The sequence below is a fragment of the Ictalurus furcatus genome, chromosome 21 (genome assembly GCF_023375685.1).
Source record: "Ictalurus furcatus strain D&B chromosome 21, Billie_1.0, whole genome shotgun sequence".
Lineage (NCBI taxonomy): Eukaryota > Metazoa > Chordata > Actinopteri > Siluriformes > Ictaluridae > Ictalurus > Ictalurus furcatus.
Window position 1 is genome coordinate 11,612,157 of NC_071275.1, and position 27,266 is coordinate 11,639,422.

At 37.1% G+C, this 27,266-nt stretch overlaps 1 protein-coding gene across 13 annotated transcripts; it reads left to right on the top strand.

The window, feature by feature from the left end:
• Positions 1-1,767: 1,767 nt before the first annotated feature.
• On the top strand, positions 1,768-27,266 carry znf740a (zinc finger protein 740a). Of its 13 annotated transcripts, none has more exons than XM_053652849.1 (18): positions 1,768-2,191; positions 3,300-3,455; positions 3,632-3,808; positions 4,669-4,815; positions 8,996-9,122; positions 9,433-9,516; positions 11,911-11,994; positions 14,369-14,452; positions 15,000-15,083; positions 15,703-15,786; positions 16,086-16,169; positions 16,566-16,649; positions 17,542-17,625; positions 19,377-19,460; positions 20,122-20,205; positions 22,365-22,448; positions 23,651-23,769; positions 25,466-27,266. In XM_053652849.1, the coding sequence occupies exons 2-18, from the start codon at positions 3,411-3,413 to the stop codon at positions 25,631-25,633; spliced, it is 1,707 nt and encodes a 568-aa protein (XP_053508824.1). In that variant the 5' UTR covers positions 1,768-2,191; positions 3,300-3,410; the 3' UTR covers positions 25,634-27,266. The 13 variants fall into 13 exon arrangements, with proteins under 13 accessions (XP_053508824.1, XP_053508829.1, XP_053508831.1 ...); XM_053652850.1 differs by having other exon boundaries at positions 2,122-2,191; positions 3,305-3,455; XM_053652854.1 differs by lacking the exon at positions 19,377-19,460.

The following is a 27,266-nucleotide window of genomic DNA, read 5'->3' on the forward strand; positions in this document are numbered from 1 at the left end:
ATATTATTTATATTTTAATATTATTTAAATATGACTTACTATTAAATAATATTGCATGGTAATATTATCTATTTAATATTATAGAACATTTTTAGAATAAAGAATTTTAAAAAGAAATATGTCTCAACAAGACAAAAAAAACCATGAACACTTTTTTGTTACTATTAATTTATTTAACATAGGAGTTTATGACAAACAAATACCAACAATTCAATTTTTTTTATTCTGGCTTATATGGTTTCACTTTACACAATCGTACACATGGATTTCATAATCAGTGTGCGTCAGGACAATGTGTAATGCAGTGAACTGTCATCACTATCATTGCCAACACGGCCGGAACAAACCCAAGACGATGACTGAAAAACAAATCATACAATTAGAGTAACTAACTGAAAATAACAATCTGATGTGTACATATACAATACAATGGATATAAAAAGCTTCTCTACCTGTATCTACATGATTTTCTACACTGCACTGCTGATGCTACATGACTGGACTGGATAACTGCTTCAATGAGCAGGTGTACAGGTGAGTGTCAGAGGATTCGACTGACCATATCTTGTAGATTTAAAGTGGGCGAGGCTGTCACTCCAGACGTCTGAAATTTGTTCGGGCGTTCGCTGTAAAAGCATGTAGGATGAAGAGCTGAACAAAATGAATGTAACTGAACATGTAGCAACATGTGGAAGAAGTGAAATTGTTCTGAAGATCTATGTGTCAGAGCCCAAACCTTACAGCCTTCAGCTTAATGTAGTAAAACACACCTTTGATGTTATATGATGTAAAGGTTAAGTTGCACAGATGCAACATTTATGCAAATGTCAAATCCAGCACACTAAATGTCTTTTTATTTCTTTACACTTTCTTGAGAGTTAAAAAAATCATGAGTCAGAGAAATGACGAGCTGCGGTGTCTGTATAGCTGATATATGCATGAGCTACAGTCACCTACTGAACTCTTACCCCTCATTTTCCAGAGAAGAATCATCTGAATGCCAAAATCAGATTATTGCAAAAGATTTCCTGATAAACCTGATAAATCCTGATAAATTTTACTCATTTGAGTATTGCAAATTGTTTTAGAGAGGGTGTGTTCTACAGGAAGAAAATATTATTATATATTATAGTCCTTAAATACTTTTGATTTGTTGTTTTTGTATTTTTAGCCTATCCCCCTCAAGGTTCGGCATGTTATATGTCCTGAGCTGCTTTTCTGCTCACCACGGCTGTAAAGAGTGGTTATTTGAGTTACCGAAGCCGTCCTGTCAGCTTGAACCAGCCTTCAGTTCAGGTGAGTTGGTTGAAGAATCAACTGACTGTGTCTTGTTGGATTGTTTTAAATGAGAAAGCATTAGATGATGGTGTAATACAATAAACCGTTATCGTCATTAATAACATGACAGGAACGAACACTAGACAAAGATCAAGAAGAAGAACAGGATGCACTATCATAGTCACAAACTGAAAATAATCATGTTAGTCAGAGAGATGACGAGACGAGACGCCATACAGTGCTCCGGTCACTTACTGCACACTTAACGAATAAACTCAGAATGGGGTGTACATGTGTTCTTAATAAAGTGGAAGGTTGGTTTATGTTATCTAATTAATTATTCAAAATTAAAACGAGGAAAAGTGCAGCCAGTGTACTACAGAATATCTGGAATCTATAGTTTAACAGTGTAATTGTTTTTTTATTTCATGGGTGGAAAGTTTATTTTCTCTAATAGATAAAGAAATGACAGAACATGTGAAATCTTGTGTCATGTGCTGAATATTTGAATTAAAAAAATCTTAATGGGTCAGTGGGGTTGTTGTTTTTATCACTATGATGGACCATGACTGAATAATCTACAAGAAACAATGATTTTATTTACCAAAACCAATCAATAATCTAATTCATTAGCTAACCAATTACCTATCAATAGCTAACCAAAGTTAATAGTGAACTCGTTAATGTCGAAATTCAGTGTTTATTGATTTCAGGAAGCAAAAAGTGCGATTACACTGTACAGTCATTTCATGCGCGTTCTCGGGAAGCACTTCCGGGTTTGCGTCGAGTGCGCGTTCTCGGCGAGCACTTCCGGTGCCGTTTCCTGTGTTTGTAAACTGTAGCTCGCGCTAGCTGATGTGGACGTTGCGATAAGGAGGCAGTTTTTTTTAACCACATACCAAAAGACTTGAAGGTAATAAAATAACGTGGCTTTTTCCATTTTATTAAAACGTTTCGGTGCGTTTTGCGGTGTTTAGCATGTTACTTAAGTAATGCGTACATGCATTCTGAATGATTTTATATTTTCTAAAAGGATTTTGTTTTCGACAGGGAGTGGAGCGCTAACGGTACTTAGCACACCAGCTAACGATGTATGCTAAGCTAGCGTTGGCCTGGTTTAGTTAAATATCTGCCTACGTATCTGTTAGCATGCGTTAGCACCCAAAAGCGAGCTAGATTGTTGTTGTTTCTTTTAAAATACATATTTGAACAGCTTTCATTGAATAACATATTTTCTTTTGCATGTTCTTTTGATATATTCTGTTAGCTAGCTATCTAAGCAGGTAAAGCTAACCGTTTTAGCTGATCCTGAATTAGAAGTTGATTAGGTATTTACATTAGCAGAAAATTAAAAGATAGAGATATTGATAAGATATTGATAGCCAGTGCGATCTGTTAAAAAAAAAAAAAAAAAAACACCAAAAAACAACAACACTGGTTTGTAACGTGTCCAACGTATTTTTTCTCCAAAATATTTTAAAAATATGAAGAAATAAAGTTTCTTGTATAAGTGCCAGATAGAGGATGTGTAAAGGCGTCACGTGACATTGTGGCTGGGCGATAATCTCGAAAATCTCACATCAATACTTCCATGATTTATTTTTATCATTATCTGCTTTATCAAAACGGTTACGAACAACATTATTCATAACTTTTTTTGTTGTTGTAAATCCTGCAGGATTTTAAAATATTGATGTAACTTTATACAAAATGTAATTTTATATATTGATAGTCTTTTTTAAGCGTCGCAATCCAGTTTGCATTCAGTGTATTATGGAATGTGTGGTTAGAATTTATTTTATTTTTTTTACCAGTACTAGCTAGCTAACTTGTTAACCATTGATGGTTGTCATGGTAACATTGAACATTTTTTGACAGGTTTACCTTTAAATAATAAAAAAAAACTGTTACTGAAACCCCACTCCCGCTGACCTGTGTCTGTTTTAGCAAGTTTACTAACAGCTAGCTAACCAGATATTTACGTCCTCGTGTTTCTATTTTAATTTGACATTCATCCCTAGGACAGGACGAAAACTGGTGCCAGATGATAGCAGTGGGCGTGTCCTATTGTCTAGTGAATCATCCTGAGTGACAGCTCCTGGCCCCTCCCCTTGTCCCTGTCCTCTTCAGTGATGTCACACATACCAACCACCTCGGTCCGTGACCATATGAAATGGGTCAGTCTGTGCATGGTCCAAACCCACCTGCTTTTATTTGTTTCCTCTTTTTTTCCATTCTTCATGGTTTTATTTCTCATCTTCATGTGTATGTGGACATTTTTCACTGCATATCATTGTACAGTTAATAACTGCTGTAATAGTGTGTGTGTGTGTGTGTGTGTGTGTGTTTGTAGGCGGGGCTGCTCGGATGTGAAGCTGTCCTCTCCAGTATGGCTCTGATGCAGGCCAGCACCATTTCTGCTCCAAAGAAGATGATGACATCACTGGCCCCGCCCCCTGTTCCGGGTTCCACTCAGAGGGACCCGCAGGGACACATGGGCTTAACGGCGGCCATGACCTGCCCTCCACTGGTTAGCAGATTAAACATAACACATTACACAAACCAGGGGAAAGAGACCGTAACTACTGAACTGTACATTTACCTGCTGAACCTTACCTGTGATTACTGAACATTACAGGCAACTACTGAATGTTATTCAGCTAACTTACTGAATGTTAATGGTTCCTGCTGTACATTTCCAATAACTACTAAACGTCACTGGTTACTGCTGAAAATTATCCATAACTACTGACCTTTACCAGTAGATACTGTACTTGGCTATTAGCTTCTGAACAGTACAGTTCATTCAGTATTATGTTACATGTGACTACTGAATGTTACATGTGACTAACTTTTTGAATGTTAATGGTATCTACTGAATGTCAGCGTTAACTACTTGACAGTTCTGTAAACTGCTGAACTTTACTGGTGGCTATTTAAAGTTTCCTATGACTACTGAACATTTCCTATGGCTGCTGAACTTTGCCAGCCAGTGACTACTGAATGTTAATGATGACTCCTGAATTTTAATAATGACTTCTGAACATTAATGACTACTGAATGTTACTGGTGACAACTGAACCCTAAAGATGACTCCTTTCTGAAAAATCACAACATACTGAAATTTTACGGAACAGGACACTATCACTACATCAGCCAGTCGGAAGACTAAATATCTGTACATGTTCTTTATCCTTTGTTCTTTAATAGCTTTGATTTAAGTAACAAGCATTTAAATTATGATTTTTTTTTTTACTTTGGAATTAATAAATAATATGAAATTGTGAGCAGTATCTAAACAGTCAGGCTCGCTTAAGTGGTTCCAGAAGGCATTGTTAAACTGTGTGCGTGTGTGTGTGTGTGTGCGCGTGCGTGCGTGCGTGCGCGCAGCTTGTCCGTAAAGAAGGAGACTTTCACGCCCCCCGCCTGCTGGACGAGAAGGAAATGAGACCCAGTGAGGACATGCAGCTGAAGAAGAAGAACAGGAAGTCGGGAACGCCCTGCAAAGTCAGAGAGCAGGAGGGGAAAGGAGGGAAGGTCAGTGCTGGGAGGCTTGTGTGTGTGTGTGTGTGTGTGTGTGTGTGTGTGGAGGTGGGTGGTGTTGGGGGGAGGGGGGTTGTGTATTCATTTCATGCATTCCCAACACACACACACACACACACTTCCTTAGTCTAAGTTTGTGCATTTATTTCTAAAACATACAACAGTTGTATAACATCCTGGAGTGCTACTTTGAGCTTTTACTCTTGAAGTATTTTGTGTGTGTGTGTTGGCTCAGTGCATGCCATACTGCCCACATATTGTGTGTGTATGTGTGTGTGAGGGAGGGGGTGGTGAGTTTTGGTGTGGGGGAAGGGTAGGTGTTTCTCAGAAGAAAGACAGTGAACAGAACAAAAAGATTTAATGTTTTAATTTAAGAAAAGATGGTGTGTAATTTTAAAATAAAAACTTTATTTAAAAAAAACCCAAACTTTATTACTGTGAAGGGTAACCATTAATTTTTTTATCATCAATATGCACTTTATTTGCTTCTTCTTAACGACAGCAGCTCGTGACTGTAGATTTCGGTGTTGCAGGACGACATTAATAATCATTAATAATCACTCCTGACCCATGCTACAGGCTACTAGCTCGTGAATTCTTTGAGTAATCCTGTAATAGACAGTTTCTATCTAGTAGAGTCATCAGTGCTGTAGCAGCTCGTTTTAGATGTTCCTTTGTTCGGCTGTGTTTGAGGTAAGATCATTACACCATCCTACTGGCAGTGTTTCTGTTAAATATCCAGTCCAACTATATCTTAAAAACCACACAAAAGACCTGAAATGAATACAGACAATTGGGCATTGGACTCTGGAGGCATTTCTTTTGTTTCTCAGCATTTGAAATACTCTTTTCACACTAGGGATGTGACTGTGACACGGTGAGAGAATTTTCCAACCGGTTAAGCCTCTGGTATACTTTGTTTTGGGTTTTTTTTTTTATGTGTATGCTAGCGTATGTGTACAATAGAGATGTAACGGTATTAAAATGTCATATCACGATTATCGTGAGCAAAACTATTGCAGTTATATCAGTATTATCACGGTATTGTTAACATGTGCTGGAAATGTACAAAAAGTCCTGATACATACACTGAAATCATTTAAACTGGTTTTATATTTGAAAATCAACAAACAACAAATGAAATTAGCAGCATAACGCTTGCTCGAGTGTCTGTGTCTCAAGTGTATATGAGGAGTGAGTCGACGAGGAACCAATCGCATCGGTGGGTTTGTCTACTCTAGCCCACTCTGTAAACAAGGGAATAGCAAATGCAGTAAAAAAATAATAATAATAATAAATTATTAACTTAGACACACACATTATAAATGATCAAAATATGTTGGTTGGGTGACTAAACTACATAACATGTTATATGGCTCTCTGAAATTCTTGATTCTGGTCATTTCGCTATCTGGTATTTCCTGTTCGTGACCGTCGTCAATAGCAATGCGGTACAACACAACACTGAACAATCCTGAAACTCATGTATCACGTGCTCTCCTTTCATACAAACACAACTGGCACCATTGTGCTTCTCTGTTATCGTTACCGATCGTATTGAAAACGAAATCGGAGGCCTTCAGTATTTGTATTGGATGATTGTTTTGAAGACTGCAGTGGATTATAAAATAATAAAGAACAGGTAAAATTTGAATCACTATTTCATGTCCCTGTAATTATTTGAAAAGCCGTGTATTAGTGGTATGAATATGCATTATCCCTTAAATGTCAGACCTTTATTTGTTATTGTCTTGTTTGAACTTGTTTGTTTGTCTTGGCTCGAAGCCATGCAGTCGTTTGGAACTTTTTTCTGCGTGGAAGCTTGCGTTTATTCCAAGTGAGATAAGAAATTATTTCAAACCAATTCAATATTTTGTGACCAACTAGTTACTTTTCCTCATACTTTTCCCCAACTCATGCATTGACAGGGAAGTTATCTTACATTGCATTCATTATAAAGTGATGAGATGGTTGTCATGAAGATGACTCAGCAGATTGGACATGTTGCCCCTTTTCGCAGCGACTTTCTTCTGTAAAGCTCTGCAGCCAGGGTTACCATCTTCTATTAAGTTTCCCCTCAGCATTTTTTAAAATCCAAAATATGAACGCACTTCGGATTTGATCCTCTTGGAAGGTTGGAAAATCTCCAGAGTGCCGTCACCGCTTTCCGCCATGTTTTCACACGCAAAAAACATACTAACCATTGGGGAATTTTATTGTGGTTTATCGTGAAACCGGTAACCGTTTCATCCCTAGTGCACAGTTGTACGCGTAGCCTTTCAAGGTACGTGAGCATGTATGTGTACACAGGCGGTCGATGCGTGCACGTTGTGATAACTTGCACTACCCCTCCTGGCCTACAGGAATCAGTACAGAGCAGTAAAGCAGGTCTTCTGGTGTGAAGGATGACAACGAAGAAGAATCACAACAACACGAAGAACAACGCTTGGGCAATCTCTCGCCGTGATTAGCGCCTGTATACACATCCTTATACTCCTTAAGGCTACAATTATACAAACGCTTGTACTTTCTTGCAAGCACTAGCACCGATTTTAATTAAAACACACTGTTGAGAGAATGTTGCAAGATTTTAACAATACACAAACAATGTTTTGGAAGAAGAAAAATGTAGAAAGAATAGTTCTAGTGTTTGAAATAATCCAGCTGTAGTCCGTAATGTCGGGGATTGAGCTGCTGAAGCTGAAAAGTGAATGAACTAAAAAAAAAAAAAAAGTAAAAGTTCAAGTTCATCACTTTTTGAAAGCGGGTACTCACATTATTATGCTATTTAGAGATGTCACGATACCAAAAATCTAGTAGTCGGTACCGATACCATGAAAAGAACACGATACTCGAGACCAAAGTCGATACCACGGTGTGGTATAAAAATAAAATTAAAAAACTCCTGGAGGACATCCTCCTCTGGCTGATACTGGTACAGAGAGGGAGGGGGAGATGGGGGAGAAAGGGAGATGGGGGAGAAAGGGAGATGGGGAGGGGGAGAAAGAGAGGGGGAGAAAGAGAGGGGGGAGGGCGAGAAAGAGAGACGGGGGAGAAAGAGAGGGGGGAGGGGGAGAAAGAGAGGGGGGAGGGGGAGAAAGAGAGGGGGGAGGGGGAGAAAGAGAGACGGGGGGAGAGACGTGGGGGGAGGGGGAGAAAGAGACCTGGGAGGGAGAGAGAGAAAAGGGAAGAGGGGGGGAGGGAATTTTAATTATCAAACACTGTCTGACGATGAGTCTCCAGAGGTGCGCTCCTAAACACACACACAGACACCTTATACTCTGAATGCAAGCATTAGTTTAAATTCACTGATATGGTGGCAGGCCAAAACGATTTATTAAAGCATGAACATTTGAATAATTATTAGTGACAGTAGCTACATTTTGCTGACAGGACACGGTCTGAATGGCGATGCATGGTGGCCCATTCGGAGTTAGTTTATAACATTGCAATACGTTAGCGTCGTTAACAAATAACTGGCTATCGCAAACAATACATGGAGCATAACGTTAGCTGGTTTCAAGGCAACAATGCCAGCTGCCTCAAACAAATATAATATAGGGCCGTCTTTCAGGTGCTTCACCAAATTCCAGGTGTTTCCTCGCTTTGTTTGAATTGAACGAAAGCATCGGTTGCACACCAGAAACCGATACTAGCTTTCCTCTCAACGAGTCGGGGCGGAGCTTATCTTGTTAAGCTAAGCTAAACTTCTGTAGTTTTTCCCATGTACTTGTAGGCGTTCCTCTTCTTCTTCTCCACCACTTGTGGACCGACTAAAACACTTGCGCATATTTACTGCCCCCATCAGGTCCGGAAGAATTGCAACCTCTGTACTTTCGTTACAAACGGTACAAACACTACTGCAGAAAAACAAGTACCGTCAGATTTTAAGAATGTTGGTACTGAAGAATCGGTTCTCGTGACATCCCTAAAGCTATTATATTATCATTATATGAGTGGCATAAAATGGTCTTAAAATCACAATAATGTTGTTTATCGAAATTATTTACGGGACAGTATGTCGTCTAGAAAAAGTAGTTATCGTGACGGGATTAAATTAGTATTTAATAAAACACGTGTTAAACAGCTGATATACATATAAACAGTACGGCTCTGCACATCCTGACCCTATGGACGAGCCTCCTGTACGATGACCTTTATTTATGTCTCCCAGGCTGTTGTGGTGGACGAGAATGGGAATTGTCCACTTTCCAAAGTGCAGAAGAACTTCATCTGTGATCACTGCTACGGCGCCTTCAGAAGCGGCTATCATCTGAAACGACACATTCTCATTCACACCGGTATGACTCGTATTCGTTTCAGGAAAAAAACATCAGCATTCTCTGCATAGTTTCACTTTATTAGTAGTAGTATTTTTATTGTTTTACTTTGTTTTTTAGTAAAAAAAAAATAAACAAAAAAAAACATATGTTGAATGTGAACTAATCAGCTTTTATTTATTTATTTTATTATTTTACTTTTTAAAATGTGACTTTTATTGATTGGTAAAAACAAAATGTACATCTTTTTCCCCTTTCTCTCTCTCTCTCTCTCTCTCTCTCTCTCTCTCTCTCTCTTGCTCACTCACTCTCTCTCTCTCTCCTCACCCAGGGGAGAAGCCATTTGCTTGTGCCATATGTGACATGAGGTTTATTCAGCGTTACCACTTGGAGAGACACAGCCTCACGCATACTGGTACGAGAAATCCCTCCTTACACTGTTTGTTTTTCCTAACAAAAATCAAGAGTTTCTAAGTCACAGCCTAATTTATTCATCCAAGAGACTTAACAGTGAGAGGAACTGACATAATGTACTACATGCCATCTGAAATTTGGTGAAAGATTATAAAAAGGATAGCAGCTATTATACGTTGTGTGTATTGATGAGTTGTTTATTTTTACATGGTCTAATATTGGTCTAATATTCTAATTTAGAGATCTCTGATATAAAAGGTCTAGTTTCTAATTTGGATAACATTATGTACAAGTACTTCACTAAACTCTATTTAGACCTCTACAGTAAAAAAAAAAAAAAAAGTAAGTTGCTGTACAGGGTTTCTGAGATCGAGTGCAACGTATCATATCAATAATCAACTTAGTAACTTAGTTTTGTTGTTACAGCAGAAAGTGACAATGTTGATTTTCTGCAGAAGTTGGTAGAACTTTTGGGGCAGCAAGTTAAAGTCTGTCCCATTCTACAAGGAAGCATATGGACAAACTTGGCAAATGAGAAAATTCCATAATTATGTTGAGCACACAGGACTTTCAAGAGAATTTGAAAAACAAGTCGAGTAATATTATTTATCAAGTGAAAATTTAATATCAGCTGTCAGTTTGAGTTTAGCAAATTGGACACAAGCGTCAAAATATTTGGATCCACTAAATTTCTACATATATTTGGTTATAAACATTGTTGAAGCTTTGTTGTTGTTTACTTCCTGAGAAAAGTATTTATCCTACCACAGCTATCTCTTTTCTGACACTACTGGATTTAATTTTTTTTATTTTCTTTCATGTAGTAAGCATGTCAAACTGACCAGTGCTCTTCTATACATTATGCTACTCATTTTACTTTAGTTTGTGCTAGTTCCCTCTAGCATGTACCTACAACACGTATATTATATGGGATATGATATATTCTCATTGTCCAGGTTGTTGCCAAATTTTTAACATGGAGCGTTTACAATATATTGGACTAACCCAGCTTGATGAAATTTAAGTTATCTAATAAAAATTACTCTAAAATTACTCATATTTTCCTTTTCAGTCTTACAAAAAAAAACCACAACTGAAAACTCCATAATGACAAACCATAACTAAATTTTGAAGATAAACTGAAAATTTGAAGTATGAAGTACATTTAGACTAGTATTCAGACCTTTTTGTTATGACACTAAAAAGATAAATGTTTCTGTTGATCTTTCTTAAGATGTTTGCAACTTTTTTTTCCTTTACAAACATTTACAAGTTTGACTCTGATATGGAAAGGAACACTTCTGTCTATAAAAATCCCCAAGACATGAAGTCAGACCAATTACTTTTAGACCTCAGAGACAGGATTATATCAAAATTTGGGGGACGGGTACTGAAAAGTTCTGCAGTTTTGATGGTCTGGAAGAACATAGTGGCTTCCATGATTGTTTAAATGAAAGCAGTTCAGAACCACAGAGACTGTTCTGGAATCTGGAACCCAAACAAACCGAGAAAATGGGGAAGAAGAGCTTTAGTCATGGAGGTGACCACAAACTTGATGGCTACTCTGAGCTGGAAGAACCGGCCAGGAAGGCATCCATCTCTGCAGCACATCACCAACAATGACTTTATAGTTGAGTGTTTAATTGGTATGTGACAGTGAGGAAATATTCCCACCTTTTAATTGACGTGTGACCACAGTGGGCAAGTGATGTAATCGGTGTGTGGCCCCAACACCGGGAACACCATCTGTCACACCATGCCTAGTGGTCAACAAACATGGTAGTGGTAGCATCATATTGTGTTAGCTGGCTAGATTTTCCATCAGCAATAACTGTGAGGTTCCTCAGGATTGAGATGAAACCTGCTTAAGGGTGCTCAGTTGAGATGAGGGATAACCTTCTAAGTCAACAATGCCCTTAAGTGGCCCTGGCAGAGCCTCATAATAATGCTCCCCATAAAACCTGATGGAGCTTGAGTGGTTCTGCAAAGAACGAATTTCTAGATGAGTTCTTGGTTTAGAAGATCCATAAATCCATCTTGGGTCAAGCTTGTAGTAGCATTCCAAAGAAAACTGCTATAATCAATGTTAAGGGTCCTCAATTCTGACTTAAAGGGTCTGAATACTTGTAATCGGAATAGGGTTTTTTTTTTAAAAAAAAAAAATAATTTTTAATAAATGGGGGGAAAAGATATTTGAAAGCCTGTTTGTTTTATTATGGAGTATATTCTGCAGATTAGGAATAAATAAAAAAAAGGAAAAAGTGAAGGGGTCTGAGTTCATCCTGAATGCACTGTTAGATCGATGGTCTCCTAGTTGTGATGTTCCTCAGAAGAATTCAGCTAGGATTTGATATCTTTTAGGACGTATGATTTATATCTTGCTTTGTGCATTCAGGGGTGAAACCGTATGCTTGCACCATGTGTGACATGCGGTTTTTCCAACGTTACCACCTTCAGAGACACAGCCTCATACATACGGGTAATGACCCCTCTTATCCTAACCACTTGCCGTGTTTTACTGTTGCAGCTGGCTGCACCAAAGCACTTTACATCTTGTTATTCATTTTTGTAATCGGTGATTGGTCAGTATGCTTTACCATACATTTTTCTCACATTCTTTCTGCTTATCGCAGTGCATAACTTTCTGCAGTGTGCCTTTTTCCCATTGTCTGTTCCGCATGCTAGATGTCCGTCAGCATGGCTTTTGCTTTTTTTGAAAAGCGATCACTTGTCTATATTATTATGTGATTCATGCTAAATCTTTTTCCCCACCATAAATAAAAATTATTACTGTGCAGGAAGCAGTGGTTGTGCCTGCAACCACTTTGTCTGCGAATATTATATGTTTCTGGGCCATTATTCTGCAGAGTATCCACAATATTCAAGAGTCCATTAATATTTTGTGTGGAACACATTTAGGGCAAATGTAAATAGCTGACAGTAACTGTAGAAAAGTGCTAATGCAATAAAGAGCGGGTGGGGTAATGCAAAACGGCAACACAATTTGTCCTTCCTTGTCCTTTCAAATAGCTGGTAACTTTCAATTAATAATAAAAGGCCACATAACTGAATACATTTTATCATTTATTTAAAAAAAAACAACCTAACTATTTAGTCTTGGAAAATTCCCACATGCCAGGCGACCCTCCTTTATCACAGCTACCAACCAGTGTGGGTGAGGGCTGTCCCATGCATTACGCACTCCGAGGAAAGAGCTCTCAGCCCATCTCTGCATGTGTGATTGGTTAATGTCACTGTGATTGATAGGGAAGAGAAAGAATATACCACCTCTCCCACCCAGAGAGTGGCCAGTTTTGCTCTCTTGGGCTCCTGGCCACAGATGGCTGTGGCATCATCAAGATTCTATCATGCTGTCTCCAGGTGATTGGGCGAACGCTTTTCTGTTATGCCACTCAGAAGCCCTGGTTTTGATTTTTTTTTATCAATAATGGTCAAGAAGCTTCCTTGATGTGTTGTATCTTAAAATTGTAGATGATAAAATACTTGGGTAGAAGGTATCATATGGCTACCTTGCGGGGATTGACCCTTTTGCTGTAATAGTGTGTAATTTTTTTAATGAGGCATGGTTTCAATATTAAGAGTTATTGCTTTGTCTTTTGTATGGCTTCCTGGTGCATTCGGGGACATACCCGATGCATCAAGCTTTTACGAGAACCTCTCGGCACATCACCTACAATGAAATGTGGTGCTGTATCTTGAATTCTCTGTAAATGACTGAAAGCACATACTTCAGAACAGTCTGTATTAATCTGTAAAGAAAATAGATGATAAAACACTGACTCAGTTGGCTAACTTGTTACTTCTTACATGGGCATGAAATTTCTGGCTAGTTGGGAATGTGGTGAACTAATTAGAAATTTGTTGTTGTAATGGGTTAATTCTAAAATTGATGATTTTAAAAATGATTGAACCGACCTTACTTAACTTAAAAAAAAAGAGAGAGGCACACATTCATCTGTTGAGGTATGAAAATTAGTTATGAATTAGGAGTTCGATAACCGCCTTGATTTGCTTTCTACAGAGGGTATATGTATGTTTTCGGTAAAGTCTATTTGGGTAGGTAGAACTATGTTTATCTGTAACTTGTGACTTTGGTATGGTAAAGAGTCAAATAGAATTGTATGACAAAGGGTTGGGTGGAACTTTAGATAGAGTTGGGTGCGATTTTTCATATCATTAATAATCAGGTGGGAATTGTGTGGTAGAGGGTCAGGCAGGATTTTTTTTGGAAAGGATCAAGTGATGTAACTTGGGTATGGTAAACGGTCAAGTGGGTCCTGGCTATGGTAAAGGGTCAGGTGGGACTTGGGTATGGTAAAGGGCCGGGTGGGACTTAGGCATGATAAAGGGATGTGTAGGACTTGTATGGTAAAGGATCAAGAGGGACTTTAGTATGGTAAAGGACCAGGTGGGACTCGGGTATGGGAACAGGTAAGGTAGGACTTGGGTATGGTCAAAGGGAATGTTATAAGGTCAAATGGTACTTTGGTATGATAGTCATGTGGGATTTGTGCATGGTATAGGGTGAAGTGGCTAGAGACCAAACATTTACGAGTGTCAAAGTTAAGGAAAATGTACAAATTAGACTCGTAGCGGTATCTTGCCCGATAACTGTTCACACACAAATGTTGCAAATATTGTGGATACCTCCTGTCTGTTCTGCTCATGGATAAAGCACTGCTGAAAAGCATTATGTTTGACCTTGATGGCTGTACAACTGACATGGAACCCTACAGTTGTAGGAACCTGCAAATTGCATATGTGTTAGATAAAATGGGATTAAATGTGTTTTGATCCTGACTGGGAGCTAATCATTTGCTCTGTGCATTTAGGGGTGAAGCCCTACGCTTGCTCCATGTGTGACAGGCGTTTTTTCCAACGCTACCACCTGCAGAGACACAGCCTCACTCATACGGGTATGGGTCGTCTCTCCTTACAAATTTGCCGTTACACCTGGCTACCCTTATGTGCAATTTAGCACTGTTGCCAACTTTTTTTCCTTTTAGAAGCGTTAGGCTATTTTTCTGCCTCCGCATTTGAAACCTATAAAACCCATAAGGTCTTCAAGATTTCAAATCGTTGGGCTTTTGTCGTAAGTTTTGCCAAAAAAAATACAAGATCCCATCAATTAAACGCTTGGACGTTAATCAAGCTTTTATAGGTTGGAAGTTGACACACAGTGCTGAACTCCAGTCTGAATTGCACATCTATTTCTCCACAGTAAAAATTATCGGTTTGATCTTCGACTTAACAGAGTTGGCAACAGTGCATTCAAGTCTCAGCTTCATTTGTGACAGTTTGTTTGGTGTACCACACCGTCGATGTTTTGGCTGCAACAAACTCGAGTATGGGTGTGGTGACTTGAAAATAGGTCGTGGGGAGGGTTGTTAAACACATAACTGTACTTTAACTGTAGTTTCACTGACTGCCGAATCTTGACATAACGGTACTCTGTATGTTTAGGGGTGAAGCCGTATGCTTGTTCCATGTGTGACATGAAGTTTTTTCAGCGTTACCACCTGCAGAGACACAGCCTAACCCATACGGGTATGGGTCGTCTCTCCTTACAGATATGCCCTGTTACACCTGCTTAGGTTTTTGTGCAATTTAGCACTGTTGCCAACTTTTTTTCCTTTTAAGTGTGTTAGGATATTTTTCCACCTCAGCCGTTGACTGTGACCAGGACGTGACAGGTTTGAAAATATATAACCTAAGAAAGCCTACAAGGCCTTCAAGATTTCAGTCATTGGTACAAAGTTTTGAAGTTGAGAATGACTTTTTCTTATAAGTGAATGTAAATCATTTGTCATACTGTGAGCAGCAAAAAATACAATTTCCCATCGAATAAACACTTGGAAGTTAATCAAGCTTTTATATGTTGGAAGTTGACAAACAGTGCTAAACTCCAGTCTGAATGCACATCTGTTTCTCCACAGTGAAAATGATCAGTTTGATCTTCGACTTAACAGAGTTGGCAACAATGCATTCAAGTCTCAGCTTCATTTATCACAGTTTGTTTGGTACCATTGACGTTTTGGTTGCAACAAACTCGAGTTTGAAGGTGTTGACTTGAAAATAGGTCGTTTGGAAGGGTGTTAAATACGTTTTGTACTTTAACTGTAGTTTCACTGCCAAATCTTGACATAACGGTACTCTGTATGTTTAGGGGTGAAGCCGTATGCTTGTTCCATGTGTGACATGAAGTTTTTTCAGCGTTACCACCTGCAGAGACACAGCCTAACCCATACGGGTATGTGTCTTTGCAACCTGACCGTTTTACTGAATTTCTTAACCACTTTCCCGAGACCTTAGCATGGGACTGATTAAGTGCATGCGTTTAGTAATTGCAATTAAAAAATTGATTTTAATCTAGATTACTTTGATGCTGGAATTTAAAACTGGTTCCACCCCAGCTGGACAAACACCCCCATGATTTAAAAAAAATAAATAAATAAAAACTTAAAATGGTCTCTCATGTTTGTTCTAGAGAGTGACCATGAACTGAAAGAAAAAAAAAATTCCATGCTAATACAATGATACTCTATTTAGGGGTGAAGCCATATGCTTGCTCCATGTGCCATATGAGGTTTTTTCAGCGTTGTCACCTTCAACGACACACTCTCACCCACACGGGTACGTGTCAATTTCCTCTGCCAAAACATATCGCTTGCTAAACATTTACCAAAAAACCACATGTCTGATCATGCCAATTTTTGTGGTGGTTTTTTTCCCATTAATATTTTGATTTGGTCAGTATTCTCGATTTCATTCTCCTCCTCCTTTCAGTTTTTGGTGTTTGATAGTTTATGCACGACCCATAAACTTATTATTATTATTATTATTATTATTAAATATTATTGTTATTCGTTAATTTAATGCATCTAAAAGCTGTATGCATCCTTCCTAGTTAGTGATGAGAGGTAGAGATGTGTAAAACGTTTGTAAAGCTACAGTTTCAAGCTTAGATAGAAGTTACATTCTTGGTGAATATTGAAATCGCGTATTCTAATATTAGTACTCTACGTTTAGGGGTGAAGCCATTTGCTTGCACCATGTGTGATATGAGATTTTTTCAACGCTACCACCTCCAGAGACACAGCATCACCCATACGGGTATGTCTTGTCTCTTTGTACTCAATCGACTCCAATGCAAGTGACCTTTTTAAAATAGCATTTAATTATAAAAATTTAATTACAAAATAATGGTCACACAGGAATGATCATAGCTTCTTAAAAGAATTGTAGGTTTTGTTCCATGCTTTGTATATTCTTGCATATGATGTCTTCATGCATGGGATTTCTAATATCTAGGGCTAGAAATGAGTAGTTTTAAACTTTATAGGGAAAACTTTTAATTGTGTTCTCTATTAAATATACTCGTACACAATACTTCCTAAAACTGTCACATGCACTCATTCATATTCATACTTTATATATACTAAATATAGCTGTTATTTTAGAACACAAATTTTATTTATTTATTTTCCAAATTTTATATTCTACCACTTTGTGCATATATATGTAACCTATGTTAATGGTTTCTCCATTTTAGGTTTTAGTACAGCAACAAAATAAAATAAAAAGATGTAACGGATTGTTTTTTTTCTTTTACATTTTTTTTTTTTTTTTTTTTTTTTTTTTTTTTTTTTTTTCTCCATTTGGTGCCTTTTTCAAAAGATTTCAATTTTTTCAATTTGTGTCATAGATTTTTAAAATGCAAAAAGTAGCTTTGGAAAAATACACCAACAACTAAACTTACTCAGATTAAATGATCATACATTGTTATGTACCAAAATTTTGAAAGAACAAAATAAAAATTTATGTCAAAATTCTGGTGATTCTAAAAATTAACTATTAAGAGCTTGTTTTAAATTCTGAGGAAATGAACATTTTGAAAACTGACCACTATGAAACTATATAAGTGAGCTGTTGTAAATGATTTGGCGTGTGTTTTTGTTTCGACGTAGTGAATGCACATGACTAATAATTTGCTCTGTGCATTTAGGAGTGAAGCCTTACGCTTGTTCCATGTGTGACATGCGTTTTTTCCACCGTTACCATCTGCAGAGACACAGCCTCACTCACACGGGTATGTGTCTTTCTACCTTAACCCACTATTATATAGAAATAAACCGCACACATGCGACCTGAGCACTGTTGCCAACTTCTGTAAGCAAAATTTAACCAAAAAAAACCCTGATTGAAGGATGAATTGATAAAGGCTTAATTCAGTTTCTGATTGTTGTCGAATGTTATTGTTCCGGATTACACACATTACTTTTATACATACTCGTGTGCTAGATTGCGTATACTTAAAAAGTTGTAGCAGTCTTGTACTTGGTGTACTAATAACATTATACAGGTATATTTACACCTACTTAGCATTCTAAACTTACTAGTATATCTACATAATAAATAAAGTCTAAAAACTGAATTAACAATGTGAGTGTAATATTTACGTATTATCCTACAAGTATACTTATGTAGTTATACCTATACTGTACATTTTGTAATACATAAAGATTTATGTAATTACCTTTTATAGTCATCTTATCATGTTATATTTTTACATACCTACTATACTTGTCAGTTATACTGTTTATATATTCACGTATCCTGCTTGCATAATTATACAGTTTACTATATTTACCAGACTATTATATCCATTATACTTGTCTAATGATGCTGCTTATACAACATTAACGGAACGGAAATACTACACTGTATACTGTATTCTACTTATGGTATAATACATTTCACGCTATATTTATCTGTGCTAATTTTATTTTAAGCATGCTTACTTATTACTTATATTATTTTTAGAATGTGTTGTCCTTTTATGTATATTTTTAAGCTATACTATTTGCGCTGCTTTTACCTTCATATTCTGCACATCATCGTTCTCAATGAAGTATTAAAGATGGAAGGATAATAAAGAATTTAGAAATGTTGATTACCATCTAAGTTGGCAACACTGTTATGAATATCAGCATGCTTAATCAAACCCTAAATGAGCCACACTACTCTTGCTGTATTTTACAATTTTAGGTATTTTTATGTTCATAATGTCCATAATGCCGATGTTTAGTTTGAATACATCTTGTATATTTAACCAAGATTAATTATGCCCCAGCTGTAGTAATCATCTTTTAAGGCAACCATATAAGGAATAAGAATAAACAAAAACAGCCGTTGTCTTACTCAATCTATGATTGTATTTAGGCATGTGCCGATTTTTAAACATTTTTCCAACATATTTTATATAGATTTTTACTGTAATTTCCTAACATTTATCCCAAAGTTTACAACATTTTCCCTTTATGCTTTATTGGGGTGGGATTAATTATATGTTTGAAGATGGCTTGCTCTAATGTGATAGCTTTTACATCGAACCTTGTTTTTAAATTAAGTTACTATGAAAGTGAATTTGAAAATGTAGCATTAATTTTTCATAGATTTCATAATGTTCTAAAAGTATGGTGGTAATTTACTAAGTTAGTTTCAAACATAATGTAACATAAAATGTTAAAGCTTATTGCAAAACTTTCTAATTAAACCACAAATCTAATTTTATTGCATGCGTTAAGTCACGGTGTCGTATAACAGTTTATCGACATATGCCTAAATAAAACCATATTATCCATTTATTAAGTGCTTTCCTTCATTAAATAAAAAAAACTTTTATCACCAAAGTCCTTTATAGATGCATTAGTTTGCTGATTTGTAGCTAACTAACATTTCTAGCTACTTATTTAACGTATTATTATAGCTAGTGTCAGTGTGCTAGGCTAATGATAAGGCTAATACGATTATGTTTTTTTGTTGTTTTTTTGCACTTAGGGGTGAAGCCCTATGCTTGTAACATGTGTGACATGCGTTTTTTCCAACGCTACCACCTGCAGAGACACAGCCTCACCCATACGGGTAGGTTTTGTCTCTTTCTACCACTTGCGCATGACCGAGATTTAAACTCAACACAACAAACTCGAGTTTGTAGTTACAACAGAGCCATATTCCCATGCTGATATACCAAATTCATTCATAAAAATGTGTAATAACTAGTATTATAGCGACATTTCAGCACAACACTCCATAATCCTAGCCGTAGTTGGTTGGGAGTTTCTGTCGAAGCATAATTCCATTTGAACCAGGCTTTGGGCTTATTTTTCTTTCATTCATCCTTTAATTATACATTTTGCCAGGTACAATCTCCCACATTTAACCAGTTAACCAATCAAGAGCTTCACCAAACAAAACTTGGCAGGATCAGGAAAACATTTTAGCATTTTTTTTTTTAGAATCATGTTTGTCTTTACCTTTTAAGTAAATCTATTTTAACTTATTTTCACTGAACATTTGAACATGTTTGAAAATAGTGATTTTAAGCAACATTGTGTGATGCAATAGTCCCTGTTACATTAATTAAATGAATTATAAACGATGTACAACAATGTGATGATTTTGTTCACCGTGATAAGGATATAATTCCATTTGAAGCGTTTCATTTCAGCACATGCCGAGTTTAGATGGTGTATACGTAGAAAGGACGGGGTAAATGTGAATGATTGGTGCTCTGTGTATTCAGGGGTGAAGCCGTACGCTTGCTCGATGTGCGACATGAGGTTTTTTCAACGTTACCACCTCCAGAGACACAGCCTCACTCATACGGGTATGTGCCCCTCATCGTCCTGCAAGCAAACTTAGCCTTCATGTACTTCCTGTTTGAATTTCTGCTATGGTGATAAGTCTGGGAATGTCGTGATTTGTGCGTTGTGCGTTGCTATGCAAAGTAATACAACACCATAACAGATTTGTACAGCCATGGTGGCATGAGTCACACTCCTGCATGTTTCTCTATCTTTAGTTTCGGATATCCTGGTGGAAGTTATATCTAGTATCATGTCATTCTTGTAATGAAAATCATTATCAAGTTGTTTTTCAATATTAGTGAAAGTGCGCGAGGTTGTGACACCCTTATGAGTAATACGTTTTTTCGATATCAGATTGGTAAAGCATGTTTGGTTGTTAGCTATGCCGTTGTGAGGAAATAAACCATACTCTAATAATAGACTATGAAAAGTCACCTCTGAAGAATTTTATCTTTTAGAAACTACTATCAAGTTTTTCTCCAATAGCAGACATCTCTCCTGCTTGTCATTTGTTATACGATCACCGATCATGAGTGATGTTTAGTCTGATGCTTTTGTTCTGATAGAGGCACATTTCTTGCCCTGATGCATTTCTGCTTCTGGTTCCGGTCACCGTAGTACAATTCGACTTCACAGCGAAGAAGCAAACCAGGACGCTATATTAATACACTTCCATAGAGCAAGTGTGCGACTTGTGTGTGCTGATGTGAATCCTTAACGAACCAAGGCTAAAAACCTTCCCACTATGTGCGGAAAGACAGAACTCGCTTTCGCTCCATTTTCAAGCTCCATGCGTTTGAGCTACGCAGTGGAGATGTCCGTCTTTTGTTCGCGACAAGCTAGCCAGCTAACTGTGATGAGCTTGTATATACAGTATGACATTTAAAACTGTTTTTGACATCACTTGCAGATCTTGGGGTTGAGGAGACCAGCTTGTGTAGGAATTCTGAGTTGAAGGAGTGTTTTCTTTGGCTTTTCCTAGTCGGAGCTGCAAGTTTCCTCATCTAATAATAAGACTGGTTTATATTTAATACGTGACCGTTATGCGTAGGTTACTATTTTATTGTTTCATTAACAGGTAATGTGCAAGTATTTGGAATAACACCGTGTATGGATTAATGCAAGCGCAAAGAATGACATAGTGTAGTATTGTTATAATAGAAATAACTAATATACTAAAACTCCATAAAAGGTAAAGCGTACAGGCAGCTGGGAGCACGAAATGAACAATCAGGGTGAAGGCTGAAAAACAGAAGTGGAGGTTATTTAGACTCACTTTTATGGCAATAAATACATTTAATAATAATAATAATAAGTGACTGCTAAATCCTGTGTCAGCTGAGGTGTTTGTTTACGGCTCTGCACAGACAGACAGACAGACAGGCCCAACCTCCATTTATACACCGCCGTTTATTTTATCCTAACTGAATGATTTGTTTTATTTGTCTTAATTAAGGGTGTGTGTCGGCTCACTTTCTTTATTTTATATGTTCTTTAATTAAAGACAGTAAAATAAAGCGACTCGTTTTCACTGAACATTCTGGACGGAGCTCCAAGCGAGTGAACTAGCATGAGGATGTGTTTCTGATCGAGACTCCAAAGCTCTTCTAGAAGTTACTCTGGATAAGGGTGTCGGCTAATGCCGTAAACGTAAACAATTTTTAACTCTACAGTATGTTCCAGATATAAAAGTGCATTAATCCGTGCAGATTATGTGATTGGAAGTTGATCAGGTCGAGGTTTACGTTAGTTAAACTTGCACGCACTCAGGAGCACGAGTAGGACACAAACGTTTTTCAGAATTTACAGGATTTCTTGCACGAACGCTCGTACGAACTATTTACGACTAAATCCATTTGTATCCAGCTTGATGAATGAGGATAATCAGGCATTTTCACAACAAAACTGGCCAAATGAAGCTGAGGATAAAACGTGTTGGAGCTTGGGTGCATCACTCACTCGGGAAAGTTGTAGCGCTTTTTATTATTATTATTTTATTATTTTTAAAATAATAAATCTAATCTCTAGCTGTGTTTTCACCTCACGGCCGTTTCAGAACCACTAATATGAGCATCAGTGTCAGTTCGGAGGTGATCAGTGTGCTGGTTTAGAGGTGATCAGTGTGCTGGTGTGTTTCCAATGCTGAGTGTGTCTGAGACCTGGTGCTCTGTGCGTTTAGGGGTGAAGCCGTATGCTTGCTCCATGTGTGACATGAGATTTTTCCAGCGTTACCACTTGGAAAGACACAGCCTCACTCACACGGGTATGTGTTCTTCCCCACTCCGTTTAAAAAACAAACAAACAAAAAAAGACAAATTCTTCTCATTTCATTCACCTTTATAAAGTGCACGGTGGCTGTAGGGTTGTGTTTTTCAGTAAAAATGAGTAAATAAATAAACACAGCATAGAGGTGGTGTATAGAAGAAAATACAACGCTGTATATAAAATCTGTAGAATATTGAATAAAACACCTAATAAACCACCACCAGTTTTTGAAATATAAAAATGAATTACATTTTTGAATAAACAATAATTAACCCATAACCAAAAATATTATACAAAGTTCTTTATTTGTATAAATAATTATCTACATATTTTGTTATCTTTTTGGAGCATTACTATTATTGACCTAATAAAATAATTACACCTAGAGTACATTTTAAATTCTATATAATTGTTTAATCAATAATTATACAGAAATGTAACATATTTGTGAATTTATGTCTAATTCATATTCATACATAAATTGTTTTATATAAATATCCACTGATGTTTATTGATACTACTATTTACTGATTTATTTATTTATTTATTGTTCAGGCTTTGCTGTTGACCTTTTAACGCTTCTATTTAATATTTTATTATTAATTTTTACGTTTTCGGTTATTTCACGAAGCTCTTTTTACCGTTGCAAATTTAAGACTTGAATCACACCAATCGCAGTAAAGCACTAAATCTGCCACAGTGTGCCTTTTATGACTTAAAATCATGTTTTAATGTTTAATATCAGCCTTCACTACAAACTCGAGTTTGTATAAAGTCATTTTGTGTTTCATTTTTACCCCTTTATAATGATTTACCCCTTTATAATACACACCCCCTTATAATGATTTACCCCTTTATAATACACACACCCTTTATAATGATTTACCCCTTTATAATACACACACCCTTTATAATGATTTACCCCTTTATAATACACACCCCCTTATAATGATTCACCCCTTTATAATACACACACCCTTTATAATGATTTACCCCTTTATAATACACACCCCCTTATAATGATTTACCCCTTTATAATACACACACCCTTTATAACTGTGATGCTGTAGAGTGTAATGAGGGGTAATTACTTAGATTATAAGTTTTTCTATTGAAATTGTGATGATGGTGGTAGTGATGACGGTAAAAAAAAAATCTGTTTTTTGCATGTGTGCGTGTGTACTGTGTGTGTGTGTTCAGGTGAGAAGCCGTTTGCGTGTGATATGTGTGACATGCGCTTCATCCAGAGATATCACCTGGAGAGACACAAGCGCGTTCACAGCGGAGAGAAACCGTATCAGTGTGAGCGATGCCAACAGGTAAACCACCATCCACGTACATACGAACATCATAAAATTATACATTATTAAATAATAATAATTATTATTATTATTATTAGTGTGCTATTGTCTAATAGTCAGGGACCTATGTACATAAAGCATATAACTTTTTATGCTTTTAATTACATCATTTGAGATATTTATGCAATAACCACTTATTTATTGTTTACTGATTATACAGTAAATCTCCTCACGTGAGCAGAATGAATTCCTAAATCACAGATTCAACATTAGTGGCCTATTAATTAGAATAAAAAATAATTAAATCTGATTTATTTTTATATTATTAGCAGGGTAGTATTCGTTAGGTGCTACTCCTGCAAAATCAATTAAATTAAATCATACTTGTGGTTGTTTTAGGATTTTTAGTTTTTTAGGTGAAAACATGGCGACGTTGTGAAGGTAGGGTTACTCTAAAGGCCGGGTGATATGACGATGTGATGTTGTGATAAACTGTGACTGTGTTTTAGTAACAAGACAGTCTTTGTCCATGTTCAGAATTTTTAAGAAGAAGCTATTTTGGCTGCTGAATTTGATTTGTGCGGCTGATAGGCACGTAGACATTAACGCAGTGACGAGAATCTGTTTGGTCAGGGTTCAGGAGAAAAACGGACATGCTGAAACATGCTGTTTCTTTTCTTTCACCTGCTTCCTTTGAAGATTTTGACCTGGGTCTTGAATGCACTCGTGTCTCCGGTAAACAAAAATACACTTTTGTAGGGCTGCAACTAAAGATTATTTTGATCAACGATTAATCTGTCGATTATTCCTTCGATTGATCAATTAGTTGGGTTAAAAGGCCGGTTTTTATTTTCTATATTTTTTCTAGAAATTAAACTTACAGTACAGTAAAAAATGACATGAAATGGAGTCTGTTATTTTCATCTAACAGCACGGCCTGGAGCGTGGTGTTCTCCTTATACCACTTATGCCAATGATTACAGCGTTTAATTTATTAACGAATCTCACGTCGCAGATTATAGTTTAAATATATTCATAGACAAGTTAGTTCCTGTTCTCACGGACACTATAACCGTGATAAGCGATCATAAGCCCTCACCGGTATCTCCTTTTCTCTCTCTCCCTTCTCTTTCTCAAAAAACGCAGCGTCTTCCTACTTCCCTAAACCTGTCAGTCCTGAAGACCTTCCCGTGTTGGGAAACTTTAATTGTTGCAAAGCGCTTACAACTGATACTCCATCTAGAAATGTTAAATAAATGTCTCTTAATATAAAATAAAAAATTCACCACATGAACAATAATATATTACTTTCTTTTATTTTATTTTTTAAATTTTATTTGTTTATTATTTTTTAATGGAACAGTTACTACTGACAATAATACTTCTTTGTACTTCTACTCTCCTGTGTCTACTGCTGCTAATATTAGCACTACCACAACTGCTAATACTCCCAGTGTGATTACTACTTATCATATTACTTCTACTACTGCTATGGGCTCTGTGTCATGTTCTCTTCCTTATTAGTGCCAGCCAAAATACAAACTCGTGTTAGTGATGAATCCTGCCGTGATTCAATCTGGTAAATTAGTGTGATGAGTCATACAGTTAAACCAGACAGTGAATAATGACTTAGTGGCTGAATGTAAAACAGGACACACACACACACACACATCTTTTTTTTTTTTTTTTGTCCTTTTTTTTCTTCCCCCTCCAGAATTTCTCGAGAACGGACCGGCTGCTCAGACACAGACGGCTGTGCCAGGGAAGGGGTGTGGCTAAAGTGGAGGCTACGCCCTGCTGTGAGCCCCGCCCATTTTCTCAAGACCCACTCCCGGCTCCGCCTCCAGCTCCACCTAACACCTGGAGTCGACTCGCAGTCTGACATTCCATCGCGTCGACCAGTATGGAAACGGAAATAACCTCGAACATGCTCCTGGTTCTCTGACTGCGGCGGAGGAAAAAATCAAATAAAAACCAGACTGATGTTTCAGAAGGAGAAGAGAGAGAGAATGAAACGCTTCTTTACATTATTTGTGCTATTGATTATTTTAAGAGAGGGACCTGTTTTGGGTAATTTTTTTGTTTGTTTGTTTTTTAAATATGTTTAAACAATGTATTCACCTTTTTTTTTTTTTTTTTTTTTTTTTTTTTTTTTTTTTTTAAAACGGCCTTTCAGCCATTTTGTTGTTGTTTTGTGGCTGACGACAAGAAAAGTGACTCGATGGATGAGATCACAGAGAACAGAAAACTTTTCGCAAATCTGTCTGACATTTTGGCTCTACGCGATTCGTCAAGGAGTGAACAAATTAAAGTGTTGATGAATGTGCGATGTGAGCTGCGTTTCGTCTCCAGCTTTACAGAGCTGAGGATTTAGGACAATTTTTTTTTCCTCCAGATTTCGTACGTTCGTATTGTTATTCCTCTCCGATTTATCCGCTCACACTCAATTATCAGTGCTGTGTGTATGTAAATAACTGCGTTAACCGAGTTTTTACTGTAACAGTCTACTCCACATACACACTCACTTTACTGCTACGTAACGTGCTAGTTAGCGATAACGCTTGATTGTAAATTGTGGGCGAAGTGAAACGTCTTCAGAAAAGAATTTCTGAAGTGAAGGTCAGAAATTCTTTGCTAATCAATGCTAGTCAACTGATACTGGGGCCAGGGAGTGTTTTGTTTATTTTTTATTTTTTTTGAGCAACTCTGCACTTCCTTCCTTCCATCATCGGATCGCTGGCTAAAAAATAAAAATACATTTTACTCCCTACTCATTTCAGTTTATTATCTATTCAAAAAACGAAACAAACAAAGCCGGTTTCCATTTATTCAGCAATAATACTGATTAATAATATACTCGTAATCCTGATCAAGAAGCTGAGTTTGTCATGCTGTTGCCATAGCGATCCAGTAATACCCCCGACCTCAATTCCAGTCCCGCTTCTTTCTAGTGCTGGAACCAAACTGATATTACGGCCGGATGTTCCGGGGTTGAAACGGTGGTACGGTTCCACGTCGGCCACAGAGTCTGCGTCAAAGCCGTCTTCGAGACTCAAAACCGCTTTTGTCCAAATACGCAACTTCCCTCAGTATGAAATACTTTGGCTTCATCACTATAACTCTATCTTGCTTACTGGATATTGTGCTGAAAGATCTACAGACTACGCATCCCATCACACATCTCTTCACAGACTGACGGCGGAACCCAGAAAGACTCGGTGAAAACGTCGTGAAGCAGAAAGACTGGAGGTTCATGACATCATTATTATATTATATTATTATTATTCAGAAATTATTTACATCTCTGTATCACCCTTTTAATCACAGTTTGTACCTTGTTTTGTTTAGTTTTTGTCTGTTTTGTGTACATGTTGGTCAATATTAACACACTGATAACACGCAGTCCTTCCTGATGAGATCTGGCAACCCGGCGCCAAGTGAGGACGGAGCGGGGACTACAGTAGGCTTGTGCCAATGTTTTGATTAAAAAAAAAAAAAAAATAGAAAGACTTTTT

Bases quoted from the DNA above. Each gene is read 5' to 3' on its own strand.
- znf740a (XM_053652849.1), top strand. From the start codon at position 3,411: ATGTCACACATACCAACCACCTCGGTCCGTGACCATATGAAATGG. The intron at 15,084-15,702 runs GTATGGGTCGTC...CTGTATGTTTAG, and splicing joins ACACAGCCTAACCCATACGG to GGGTGAAGCCGTATGCTTGT. The intron at 20,206-22,364 runs GTATGTGCCCCT...CTGTGCGTTTAG, and splicing joins ACACAGCCTCACTCATACGG to GGGTGAAGCCGTATGCTTGC.